This window comes from Punctularia strigosozonata, assembly GCF_000264995.1.
Source record: "Punctularia strigosozonata HHB-11173 SS5 unplaced genomic scaffold PUNSTscaffold_14, whole genome shotgun sequence".
Lineage (NCBI taxonomy): Eukaryota > Fungi > Basidiomycota > Agaricomycetes > Corticiales > Punctulariaceae > Punctularia > Punctularia strigosozonata.
This window is the reverse complement of record NW_006767446.1, coordinates 50,248-62,943: the sequence shown is the minus strand read 5'-3', so window position 1 is coordinate 62,943 and position 12,696 is coordinate 50,248. Positions and strand designations below refer to the sequence as shown.

At 55.1% G+C, this 12,696-nt stretch overlaps 4 protein-coding genes across 4 annotated transcripts; 2 read left to right on the top strand and 2 right to left on the bottom strand.

Annotated features, from left to right (window-relative positions):
* The first annotated feature begins 170 nt into the window (after window positions 1-170).
* PUNSTDRAFT_55004 (FAD/NAD(P)-binding domain-containing protein) lies at window positions 171-2,557 on the top strand. Its single transcript, XM_007387411.1, has 13 exons — window positions 171-483; window positions 542-604; window positions 668-1,096; window positions 1,150-1,200; window positions 1,257-1,299; window positions 1,350-1,375; window positions 1,431-1,565; window positions 1,621-1,717; window positions 1,782-2,037; window positions 2,100-2,152; window positions 2,212-2,244; window positions 2,300-2,374; window positions 2,439-2,557. Exons 1-13 carry the CDS (start codon window positions 276-278, stop codon window positions 2,455-2,457), a joined length of 1,488 nt encoding a protein of 495 aa, XP_007387473.1. The 5' UTR covers window positions 171-275; the 3' UTR covers window positions 2,458-2,557.
* Window positions 2,558-3,519: 962 nt separating this feature from the next.
* APX-CCP1 (heme peroxidase) lies at window positions 3,520-4,712 on the bottom strand (the record flags this gene model as incomplete). The annotated part of the gene is made up of 4 exons (XM_007387410.1): window positions 3,520-3,712; window positions 3,769-3,882; window positions 3,938-4,268; window positions 4,328-4,712. 4 exons carry the CDS (start codon window positions 4,710-4,712, stop codon window positions 3,520-3,522), a joined length of 1,023 nt encoding a protein of 340 aa, XP_007387472.1.
* Window positions 4,713-6,248: 1,536 nt separating this feature from the next.
* Window positions 6,249-7,871, top strand: PUNSTDRAFT_137752 (uncharacterized protein; the record flags this gene model as incomplete). Its single annotated transcript, XM_007387409.1, has 11 exons — window positions 6,249-6,275; window positions 6,329-6,390; window positions 6,444-6,518; window positions 6,567-6,653; window positions 6,710-6,794; window positions 6,845-7,003; window positions 7,058-7,125; window positions 7,190-7,243; window positions 7,278-7,344; window positions 7,394-7,463; window positions 7,525-7,871. 11 exons carry the CDS (start codon window positions 6,249-6,251, stop codon window positions 7,869-7,871), a joined length of 1,101 nt encoding a protein of 366 aa, XP_007387471.1.
* A 2,172-nt stretch (window positions 7,872-10,043) lies between these two features.
* PUNSTDRAFT_74923 (glycoside hydrolase) lies at window positions 10,044-11,267 on the bottom strand (the record flags this gene model as incomplete). Its single annotated transcript, XM_007387408.1, has 10 exons — window positions 10,044-10,090; window positions 10,143-10,171; window positions 10,226-10,366; window positions 10,419-10,565; window positions 10,614-10,664; window positions 10,718-10,731; window positions 10,781-10,901; window positions 10,963-10,990; window positions 11,044-11,097; window positions 11,153-11,267. 10 exons carry the CDS (start codon window positions 11,265-11,267, stop codon window positions 10,044-10,046), a joined length of 747 nt encoding a protein of 248 aa, XP_007387470.1.
* Between the last annotated feature and the right edge of the window lie 1,429 nt (window positions 11,268-12,696).

Here is a 12,696-nt window from a genome sequence, read left to right as displayed (position 1 = left end):
GACACGCGGCCCCGACTCGCCCGACGCCAGGAAGAGACAAAAGAGGCCGACACCGCCCCTGCCAGTCGCGGCCGTCGAGATCGAAGGGCGGCCGTGGCTGTGCAATGACGACAACCCGAAACATCCTGTTCAACCCGATTCCGACGCTCACTCAGCTCTGGACGATGATTGGATGAAGTCCATATAAACTGCCCGACTCAGCGTTGGGAACCGTCCACACCCGACTGGTTGGCCGCCATCCGTTCAGAATCCGACGAACATTCGCTATCATCTCAATGCTTGCACGTCCGCGTCCGCGGTTGCAACTAACGCGGTCACTTCGGGACCATGTCGCCTACCGATACTTGAGCTCTGCGCCGGCCATTACCAGTGGTAGCGGCGATGTACTCGGCCGTCGAGTTGACAAGAAGAGACTTGTGATCCTCGGAAGTGGGTGGGCGGGCTACCCGCTCGCGAGGAAGGTCGATAAGAAGCACTACGATGGTACGTACCTGTGATGTTCTCCGGCGGATCGGTCACTAAGCGCATCATTCAACTGCAGTGACCGTGATATCCGATTCTCCAAACTTTAACTTTACGCCTCTCTTGGCGAGCACCTCTGTCGGTACGTTCCTCTCATCTTACCCGCAGCTCTCAGCGGTGCCCGATCTCATCCCTTCCCCATCAGGCACTCTCGAGTTCAACAACGCCGTCGAGTCCGTCCGAGCGCTTCCCCACGTGAACTACCACCAAGCCTGGGTCGACCGCATCGACTTCGCCTCCAAAACCCTCGCCTGCCAGCCCACGCTGCGCTACGCTTCCCGCCAGCCTCATCAGCAGGACGATGCCCTCAGTTATAACACCGTAAAGCGGGAGGAGCTGCAGGACGAGCGTTTGCCCGTGTTCACGATGGAATACGACATCCTAGTCGTCGCCGTCGGCGCCTACTCGGCCACGTTCGGCATCCCGGGCGTGAAAGAGAACGCGCACTTTCTCAAGAACGTCAACGACGCGCGCGCGATCCGCGCTCGGATCCTCGAGTGCTTCGAGATCGCGGCCATGCCCGGGCTCTCGGACGAGGAGCGGAAGCGCGTGTTGAGCTTTGTCGTCGTCGGCGGTACGTTGTGCATGGCATTTCTCCCGTTTTTGCACGCACTCACCGTCATACAGGAGGTCCGACTGGCGTGGAGTGGGCTGCAGAGCTGCACGACCTCGTGAGCTGCAAGTCTCGGCCCACGTTCGTTCCTCCGGTCCCCGTTGACAATCCGTGTTCGCAGCCGACATTCCCAGATACTACCCATCTCTCGTCCCTCTCATCTCGTGCGCGTGTTCTCCATATAATGCTCTTCCCGCAACTGATCGATGATCAGCATTACGCTCTACGATGTAGCGCCGCGTGAGCTCGTTCTCACTCAGAATCTTCGCGTTTATCGCTCATACGCATACGTCAGATATCCTTGGCAATTTCGACAGCTCCCTACAAGCCTACGCCGAAAAGAAGTTTGCGCGCGATAACATCCGCATCCGTGGCCGGCGTACGGTAGAGAAGGTTGAACCGGGCTGGATCACGATCAAGGAGGAAGGGCGTAAGCCCTGAACCTCCATCGATAGTGTAGTCACATACTGACCATCGACGTTCAGGGATCCCCTTCGGATTGTGCGTATGGAGCACCGGCCTAGCCGTGAACCCGCTCGTGGCAGCCATCAAGGAGATCCCGAAGGGGCAAAAAGGCGCCACGTAGGTCTTTCCGCCCTCGCTTGCGCACGCGCGTGTTCGATCTGACAGGCACAACTATCGACAGCTTACTCACCGACGAGCGCCTCCGCGCGCTGGACGCTTCTACCGACAATAAACCGATGCGCGACGTCTACGCCATTGGCGACTGCGCCGGTGTAGCCGGTGGTCCCGTTCTCCCCGCCACCGCTCAGGTTGCCCAACAGAAGGCGCTGCACCTAGCAAAGGAGCTGAATCGCGCGGCGAAGTCCGGGGACGCGTACCAGCCGGTGCCGTTTGAGTTCAAGAACAGAGGAAGCCTGGCGTATATCGGCGGATGGCAGGTGCGTGTCGTCATCGCATATCCCCTTGGGCGGTGAGCGCTGACCGGGAGTTTGGGTGACAGGCGCTCGTGGACAGGACGTCGGCGGCGAGCGGGTTGAAGGGAGGGAATGCCGGGTGAGCGACTGCTGCCACACTTGTTACTATCTTGCGACTGACGATGTGAACGGACGCAGGCGCATGGCGTGGCTGATTTGGCGCTCCGCTTAGTGAGTCCCCCTAGATTTGTCGCGCGTAAGGAAGATTCCAGCTGACGGACGACAGTTTCACCATGAGCGTTTCGGTTCGGAACAAAATCCTGATCCCTACGTATTGGTTCCTTAACTGGATCCTAGGCAGGTCAGTCCATACTTCATGACGTGTCCTAACGCCCGGTCGAAATTCACGCACGCGGCTCCCCTAGGGACATTTCGAGGTTCTGAACACCAGAATGCCCTCCTGAGGCTGCCTAAAAGCGAACATATCACCATCGCTCAATAAACAACTTGATCACAAATGTACAGTAGTCGACATCAATCAACCCCTCATCATACGTTGGGAAATTCAGAGAGCATGCCCATGCCTTAAACTTCATGTCTGCACAACAACAACGATCTCCGTGCGCAATACACGAGTAACCCTACATATATATAGATAGAAATTTACTTGTGTTTCCGACAGCTGCACGAGTTAGGCGTGCTACGCATGTACATGAATCTGGTATTGTAGATGTAGAAAAGGAGCGAGTATGTACGGATTAGAACCTAGAAGAACAACACAACAACCACACGAGAAAGCAGTTTTATACGATGGTAAAGGACGCCTCCTGGATGGTGCGGTACTCGTCCTTAACGGTGCTGCCGTCATTGAGCGTCGCCACGATGTCGAACGATGCACCAGCCGCGAGCGGGGCAGCGAGTGTGTAGTTGAGCGAGGACGGGAGCGAAGTCGAACCCGAGGCCTGGTAGAGTGCGAAACTCGACCTGCCGAGCGTGCGGACGTACGACAGCGGGACGGTGTACGTCGCCAGCGCCGGTTTCGGCACGCCGTCGTCGCGCGGCTGCGGGACGGTGATGACGGCTTCCACGCTCTTCACCTTGCGGTCTGTGCGGACGGCAGCGCTGAGCGTACCGGAGATGGTGAGCGCGGAGGTGTTGGCCTTGCCACTGGTGGAGCCAGGGAGGAAGGCAACAGTGTCCTGGAAGGTGAATGGGCCGGAGGTCCGCACCGCAGCCTTCGAGCTCTCCTGAGTTTTGACGACGAAGGACTTTATGCCGCTTGAGCCTTTGACCGACGCAGAGAAAGCGTAGTAGTAGGTCGCCGCGCCGCCAAGGTAGGTCGAGGAGCCGACGAGGGAAGACGACGTCGTAGCGGGCACGGTAACCGTCGACTTGCCATCCGCGGTGGTATAGGTGATAGTGACCTTCCGTCCTGAGTTGGCGGAGAACTGGGTTCCGAGAAGCTAGGATAAATCGAACGTGTGAATGGATAGCACGATGATCGCATCACTCGCTACTTACGCGGATAGCACCGGAGAAGGTCACGGTTCCCGCAGAGTTGACGGTGAGAGTAACATTGACCGGCTTCACGGCGATGGGCGTGATCTCGGTTAGGGATACACCGCTGGGAACGGTGTTCAGCATCTGCGTAGTGAGGCGCTTGCACTCAGAGGCGAAGAGGCTGCTCGACTCGGCCAATCTGTGCGTCCAATGGTCAGGACGGATTTGCACTAGCAGGGATAGCAATAGACCCACGTGGACATCGTCGCGTTATTGTCGGAAGAGAACAGGCGCAAGTCTGAGCGCTGGGAGACATTGAAAGACGTGACCAGCGGGTTCTTGGTCGTGCCAGCCACGTACTCCTGCGCACTAAGAAACGGAGAAGGTCAGCGAGAGCGATTGCCGCAAAGAAGTTGAAACTTACATCCTGTTATCATAGGTGGTACCGGTGGTGTCCATGTTGATGCCGCCTTGGGTGTTGTTGGCGTTGACAGCGTCCGTCCCGACGACGAGCGGGAAACCAGCGTGGTGAACGCTACCAACCGTGTGACCACAGGCAGTGAGCTTGATCGCATCGGTCTGCGATATACCCGCTCCGGCGAACCGTGCAAGGGTGTCGGTGAGGCCCTCGTCAGGTTCGGGGACGCCGAATTGGCCGGCGGCAGTCGCATCAATACGACCGGCGCTGTACACCAGCTGCGGCCCACCGCAAGACGAGATAGCGGCGACCGTGCCCAACGCGATTATGTCGGAAACTAGCCCGGCGCGTCAATGTCAGTCATGGCAAGGAACAGCCAAAGAGAGCGGGACTTACAGCTCGTCTGAGCGCCGACGTAGTACTTCCAGTAGTTGAAGCTGTCGGGGAAGGCCTGCCCCGAGTTCTCTGGGCGAGTGTACTCGAAGACAATACTTGCGTCCAAGCCTCCCGTACCGGCGGCGACATCGGCGGTGGCGAAGTCATGGAAGGCAACTCGCATCCATTGCGCAGAGGTGACCCTGCCCGTCTTGGTGCTGTTCTCCGAGACGTAATTGCCGCAGGGCGTCACGGCTTTGTAGAATGTATTCGCATTGTGGCCGGTGGAGTCGACCAGCAGATGCTCGAGCGCTGCGTACTTCGCGGAGGGGTAGTACGCGCCCCTAACTCCTTGGGCAGCCGCAACAAGGGCCGTGAGGGAAACTGCGCTGAGTGACGGAGACATCTCGAGATGCGAAAAGAGGCGCGGGATCTGAGCGCAGGGGAGAGGTGGGGGACTTAGCGTGGGCAACGCCTGTAGAAATACCGTTTACGGGACTGGTTCGTGCCTCCTTGTGCCTCCCGTCGCGTGCGGGGAGTTCTAGCTCCATCTCGCCGTTCCTGAGGCTTCTTGCATGCCGAGTCTGATGGCTGGACCGCGATAGGCGTAGTAACCGGTCCCTCTTGGCTTTTTTGCGGAACCAAAGCAACGCTCCCAGTGGCGACGATGACATTTACGCGACTTTGCGCGACGTGAGCGATCCAACCTTGAGGGGGTACCTTGGGTGGTGTACCTGGACTACATAGCACCGAGGTACGCGGGGATGGTCTTACGTACGGTCCGCTGACCTATGGCTTGCAAATTTGTGTGAGCCATTTTTGGTGTCGCGATGCGCAGAGAAGAACCTTGAGCTACGACGCAGCACATGGACTGGATGCACAACCTGCTTCCGCAAATCTTCTGATGCGCATATCGCAATCGAGTCCCCTGTCGCGAGATCCAGCCAGCGGCCCGAGCGTGAATCCCCATTCAAGTCTGTGCCCACGAATCCGATGGGCGGGAGTGTCCTGCTTTGGGAGTAACGCTCCTCCGAAGTGGGTCACCGGGGATGCACACGCCCGACTTCGGACAGTTCCCGCCAGATATGCGCGAAATTCGGTCGGCCACGACATCGGTCGTAAAGAGGGTGAGAGATGGACTGGAGCTGAGAAGCAGGACGACACTGGACGTTTGATCGAGGCCAGTAAGAAGCGGCTGTGTCGATCTCTCACGTCGCTCTCGATGCCTTTGCCTTCAAGCTTCAAAGCTTCAAGACCATGGAAATCGTCTACATAAACCAGGTGCAACAGTGTAGTTGCTTGCCGCGAAAAGCACCGATGTCCAGGTCCGTAGCAGTTGGTGTCCGGACAGTCCAGCCTCGGACGGAATTCGCGGCTCCTCCACTGCTCTCCTCCGCGATCCGCAAAGTCACACGTGATCGCGCACAGAACGCGTTCTCACAAGGGTCACTTCTGTTCGCTCCTTGACTGAATTCTTGCGAATTCATCGCAAATCGCCCAACAGTTCCAAGAATATTCTCATCTTCCTGCGACTCGCGCAACCGTTGATCGAGAGCAGCTGACTGCTGACGGCGCTGAACTGTCAGTGCATAATGTAGAATGATCAAGTCGTGTGCACCTCGGAAGGGACCCTCGTCGTGCGCACCTCGGAAGCGACCCTCGTCGTGCGCGGCGTCGCGCTTCAACGCCGCACCCCATCAAAGCCCGGTCGCCAATTCGAAAGATTGTCGGCCGTGATGATTTCATGCTCCTGGCCAGGGCTTCCAATCGGAAAACGGCGAACAGCTGGTTACCGCGCGAATTTTGTGTGCCTTCGGGTCGTGGTCCCACATCCATCTCCCATGGATATCGGCTTCTCACAGCTTCTCGCTTGCCGAGAAATGTGCAAACGCACAAAACCGCTTGGAGCGCGAGGTCGGATTTGTTCACCCCGTAACTAAGGATGTCTGAGGCCGTCGTCCCGCTGCAGGTACGACCCTCAGGAGCTCTTTGGTGCAGCGCATTCCTTGACCTTTTTTCTAGACTTATTTGCGCATCGTCGCGGCCTCGGTATTCTTCTATGACTTTCTGGTGACCGTTCCCAGGTTTGGGCTTGCGCTTACCCGGGCTTAGTCGAGTTGTACTCACCGGACTCCAGCGAGATTCGTCTCCTCCGGCGCCAGCACAATGCCCTCCGGCCGTCTCATGCATGCATCCTGTTCATGCTTGCCAGGTATGTCAGGAACAGCATACCTCTTCCTATACTCACTATGAACCACAGATATGTCGGAATGGCAGCCGTGATATCAGCCACTGTCATATACTTTCACGGCTGGACGTTCTCAAAATGTGCACAACTCATTCCAATGTAAGTGACGCCTGTCCACGCCTCTCCGACGTAACCTCACCATCGTCAATACCCAGAGTTGGAGCGTTCAGAGCAGTGCTGAGCACCGTCACCAATTTTGTACTATTGTGGAGGACGTGGGCTATCTGGGCTCGCAATCGTGTACGTTTTGCCGGCTACAGCAGCTTAACGGTGTTTGACATCCTTGACAGAAAATCCTTATCATGCTTCTCATTATTATGATACCCACCACGATATTCTCGTACGGCTTCCTCTTCGACCAAAGTCCCACGACCAAGAATGGATCATGCACCGCCGTCTCTGGTCATACCGTTTTTGGGCAAAAATGGACATTCGCTCTCGCCAACATGGTGCGACCAGTTTCGTCCGTAAGCCCCTTAGCGTGGCAACTGACGCGTCTCCAGTGCTTTGATATTGTTGCGTTCGTCGTTTGCTCCATCCGGTTGATACGGAATATCAAGGCGGAGAAAGGGTTTGTGCTTCGTTTTCGGACCATGCCACGTTGAGGCTTACGCGTCACTCTGCTGTTCTTCTAGCATCTCTGGGCTTTCGGCGTACCTCCTCTCCGAGCAAGTCGTGTTCAATGTTTTGTCACTCACCGCATGCTCATGTTGCGTCTCGCAGCGGCATCTTTTACTTTGTGATCGTCATGATCGGCCATGCCTTGAACGTTTCGTTCCTATTGTCCAAGGTACTTCTTATTTTCGCGCGGCAAAGCCCGCATCTGACTATTGATGCAGGACCCAGCTCGGTCAAATTCGTTCCTTACCTTCAATGTAGCATTAACCTCCATCGCTTCTCAGCGCATCAGTAAGGGCTACTGATCTCACGCACACGTTCATCTCACTTAGCGAGAACTCTCTCTCCCCAGTTACTTCTTTATCCGAACGCGTCACCCTCAACCCATCGACGCACGGATCTCGGAACCGCTCCGCTTCGCGCTCTCGGTCGCGCGCCACCAGCAAAGTCCGGAACCCGTTCCGGTTCGTGGCCGGTATGCGTGATAACGTCCAGCAACCCGACGTGGAGCTCGGACGTGCACGCTCCTTACATCGCGGCAATGGCAACGGCATCGCTATCGACGTTCACCAGGAAACGCACATTGCTCAGGACGATGAATTGCTTTACGGCGTCTCCAGCGAGTACAAGAGCAAAAGAGAACAAGAATCAAGTAGAGACGTGCAGACGACGTCAACGGTACATTTCACGCCGGAGTGAAGCGTCTATCCTCGTTGTCGATATTTGATATTTATATGGGCTTGGGTTTTGGTTGTGCAGACGGCATGGGATTACTAGGAATCTGGTGGTTTGACTCTGCTTGTACTAGTGTTGTACCGAGCGAGTAACTCCTGTAGACTTGAGAAGTGGAAGAACCCTGTTTGAATGCATTTGTGCATCACGCCCATTGCTTATCTAACTGAATGAAGGCCATCATGCAAAATCTTGGGACGTCTAGGTCGGGCAAAGACAGGGTTGGAACCGGTACTTGTTGTAGTACAGCAGCCCTCACCGGAGATGAGCACATCCGGTACCGGTCGGTGACCTAATATACAGATACACGTTTTGATAGGCAGCGGGGGACCCTGGGCGAGACGCGTTTGCACCTTCACGTCGCAGGCTGGACAGGAGATGGAGCCGGCGTGTCGGAGATGAAATTGTTCGCACCGGTGTGTAAGTATATGGAAGACACATGTAGCAAATCTCAGATGCAGTAAAGACGACGAAGTCATGAAGGTAGTGCAAGCGATAATATAACAATAAAGTACATCATCTGGTAAACATTACAAGTCATTGCGTGCATGATCATGGTCGTGCGGGTAGTAGTACAGATGCTGTGTTAAGTAATTTACAGCCAACATGCGTGGCGACAGGGTCAAGTCCGATATGATGTTTTGCAGCCGACGGGGTTTGTGGATATTTGAGAGCCCGGGCGCATTTTCGTGAACTGCAGGCAGGGAGGGCGGGCGCCACAATATCACTAGAAGATCTTATCAGCGGCGTTTGGTATGTATAGGCATCACGGGAACGTACTGTGGGCTCAGATGCAAGAAACGTTTACCTCCGCCCTCGCGACCCAGCAAGCTTGCGAGGCCGGCTGATAGGAGCCGCAACAGCCTTGCGTTGCCGAGTGCAGTTCTTGCAGTATCCCATTGACCTCTGTCGTTGGGGCAAGGTCGCGGAAATCGAGGAGTTCGTCGAGGTCGGACTAGGTTGCCGACGAGACGAAGAGTAGTCGTAGTCACGTTTGCTATATGCAGGAGTGTTTTGTTGGCGTTTCGAAGATCGGCCCATCGGCCCTCGACCAGCAAGGGCCAAGCAGCGGCATCGTAGCCAATGGGAGCAAGCGATGATTTCCGGAGTGACTGTTTGGCAACCAAGGCAGTGTTTATAGTTGGTGGTGCACATCATGTGTGTTCTATGGGAGATGGGCTAGTCTAGAGTTCGTATGCGTGGAGAATTATGGGCGTATGTCGTGCCGGACGTGAAGGGAGGCCGTTCGTAACCGTCTGCGAGGACTGTTGACCAGCGAGGAGGAACACACACATATATACTTGTATGGCTAACGTCGCGAAGGTGTTTTGTTCGCGAAGAACGACGTCGATGGTTTCAATTGAGCGCCTACAACGCAGTCCGGAACCAAAGGCGCTGAGGGCAGAAGAAGTAGTCGACATTTTGTTGAATCTGAACGTATGTCGCAAACCGTTGTAGTTGACCGATCCATCGAGTTGCTACGGGCTACGGTGTGTGCGCAACGAAGAATGCAGTGGGCGCAGATCATCAAGTCGCCTCCAAATTGGCCGCAATTGTCACCATGGCTTATTGTGCCAGAAGCAGGATCTTCAAGCAAGTCGAGGACGCGTAACACAAAGCCATAGCATTACAATGAGTGAGTGAGAATCCTGGAGACCGTAGCGCACACAAGTCGAGAAACAAGATTATCCGGCAGATACAAAGACAGGCGGTCGCCAGCAGAGACAACATGGCGTAGACACGTGATCTTCATCGGACCGTGTTCGTTCCACCGTCCGCGGCTACAAGTTACCTATGTGCCACGCTTTCCGTGATACTTCATGGTTGCTGCTGTGAGCGCGCAGCATCGTTGATACAAGTTACCTCCCTGCGAGTACTGGTTTCAAGAACATCGTACTTGAAGGACTCATGACTCGAGATGGGTACCTACTTCCGAGGCGCGTTCCACGCGGAGGCCCGGGGAGGCAACTTACACCAAGACATGAAAGGGCGTCTTAACATGTCCGACTCTGATATGAAGGATCATATTGCAGCTAATTGCGATATCGCGAAAACAGACAAGGTGCGAGGCTGAGATCTGTACCCTACCCTACGAAGTACTAGTCGCGATAAACCTGTACAGGACACCATATCTCGCATTCAACCCGACCAGACCTCAGGTCCCGGAATGGGATAGGCGCTAGTGTCTGTCACCCATGAGGTTAGTTCTTATATCTGGCGCGGACTCAACGAACTCACTGGTGTACGCATCGTAGACAATACCGGGGCTAGGGTTAGGACAGCATTAGCTGACTGATCCGTCCGGACCAACAAAAACGTACGTTGCCGCTGTGTAGGCACCAGGGAAAGCAACCAGGTAGTCCGAGGTGGGGAAGCTCGTCCCGGAACCGGTTACTTGAAGCTGAATACACGAAGGATAAACCTGTGCGCCTGGATACACGTACGCAGCATGAAGAGCGATTCTGGGAAGAATATTGTCAGTGACAACGCCGGATAAAGCAACGAGATGTGCACATTTCATGGCGGACGATGTACTGTCCGGGTTCCAAAGAAGCGGGAATTGTGAATGTATAGATGCTGTCATTCTCCGTCAGGATGTCGGTCGCAGCCCACTTCCCATCCGAGGTCTTCCCAGATTCGGCGACCTTGAACCACACTTCGCTGTGCACGGTGAGTGACCTGTACCAAATTACACGTTACAAGCGTCACCTAGTGCCCGGCATCCATTGGGTGATATCCGAAGGAGCTTTGGCCATGTAACTATGACGCATATTAGAATTAGGGCCGGCGGCAGGGCAGACTTCATCGCATACGTGATCATAGGACCCTACCACGAATACATCAGTGAAGCCTACAGGTCCTCCACAGCGACTTACGATATGCGAGTCTGGCCAAGTCGTCCAGTTCAAGTGCAGTTGAGAGCCTGCGGCGACTGTCGCATAGATGGGCGCAGGGGCGGTATAATAATTGCCATCAGTGTATCCATTGCACTGGACGCTACGTCAAATCGACTGAGCGAGATCCGACTACGAATAATCATTGTTGTTCCGGATCTTACTCGATGAGCGAGAGATCGGTAACCGGACCTAAAAGGAAGAGCTGATCAGCGAGATTGACGACATAGGCGAGCGCGGATCACCATTGCCGGGGATCTGGCGAACGATCCTCTCGGGAACAGGGTTGTAGTATGGATCTTTCAATTCATTTCAGTCTTCTCAATACAGCAAAGGCCAGTTCGCGATACGTACCGGTGTACGGCAGATACCCGGAGTAATGAGTGGATCCGATCACTATGTCTTGCACATAACCGTGCGCTTTGACGAGTGTGATAGCGGAAAGCAGAGGAAGTAGAAGAGAAAGCATCGCGAAATGGACGTACGCTCGCAGTTGCATGCGTACAGCAGGCTGGCGGAGGCATTTATAGTACTTGGAGAGGCGGGCCGTCTCGGAACATAGCAACACTACGAAGGTAAAGGACATAGTCAGGCGACGGATTAGGAATATGCTCGGATCCGTACAGTACCATAATGACAGAGTTTAGCCGAGAGGAAGCACATCCTAATGCCTGAGGTTTGCGTCATTGTGGGCCTTGCTGTTAGGGTATTGGTTGACGCAAGGGCGAACGCGGATGCACATCACCGAGAACGTATAGATCATCGGTTACAATTATCCGGCGGTCATGTCGCTCTTTGGAGTTGGAGTAGGTCGTGTACAACACGGTAGGCACTGAACGATGTCGGGACAGCCAATCACAGCCAACTATGCATTGGAAATCTCCGTGCACGATGGAGGCATACCATCTTCAAGCATAGATGAGCGTGTCCATCGGAGGAGGAATCTGCAGTCGAAACACCGAATGCGGTATATGGTCGGGAACCAGGTGAAAGACGCACCGCAATATTGCCGCGTGCTGCTGGTGCACATGCCATCTCGTGTGAGGCGCGCGTAAGTAAGTATGCGAGATTTCGCCATGAGGCTGAAAAATCTTCAACCTCCGTCTCCGTCTCTGAGTCGAATGTCCAGGTCGCGCAAAACCAGCCCTCAGCCTAGAGTGGCCCTATGCTGCTTGTGCCTGTGGATATTATCCTCGATGTCAATCCTGAAAACACGCCCGATCGCATGATGGTATGCAGTGCTCCGGTGAGAGCCGATAATCAGACACTCACCCATGAACAGGGATGAATGAGATGCGTCCGACATGAATGTTTGAACGCTCGCCCTCCAACAACACTATCAGCGCCTCGGAGGTGCTCGATAGCAGCGTGCAACCTCGTGCAGTTCCTGTCGTCTCGTCGTCAGGGTAGGAAGATGCGATCATGTGACGTGCAATTATCTTCGATTTCTACATGAACTTGAGCTCACCGAGCTGCGTTTGTTCTTGCTACACCGCGCGACTGCGTTTTGCGGTATGCACAACAGGCTGCACAGCGTACCGCCATATCCTCTTGTGTGGACTGATTACAATGCCCTCTTCTGGCCCACTTGGTCTAAATTGGCGAGCTGAAGACGGCACCACGACGCGCACGCCTTGGCTCGTAGGCGCACACATCACAGCAGCAGCGCCATCTGGGCAAGGCGGGACAGCATAGGTTCATCTCCGACACGGATCGGCTACCGGACGGTCCCAAATAAAGCGTTCACGGTGCTCAATGGCGTCCGGTCGTCCAACACTACGCCACGTCCGAAAGATCGAGTTGTATTATCCATTTCGGAGCGGCTGGAAAGCTCTGCTCTTACCTGGGATAAATAAGGTCTCTGGGACACAACCATTCACTCAGAACCCAACCTACCT

Excerpts from the sequence above, each read along its gene's own strand:
- PUNSTDRAFT_55004 (XM_007387411.1), top strand. The coding sequence starts at position 276 with ATGCTTGCACGTCCGCGTCCGCGGTTGCAACTAACGCGGTCACTTCGG. Across the intron at positions 1,376-1,430 it reads GCTCTACGATGTAGCGCCGC|ATATCCTTGGCAATTTCGAC; the intron begins GTGAGCTCGTTC and ends CGCATACGTCAG. Across the intron at positions 2,038-2,099 it reads CGTATATCGGCGGATGGCAG|GCGCTCGTGGACAGGACGTC; the intron begins GTGCGTGTCGTC and ends TTTGGGTGACAG.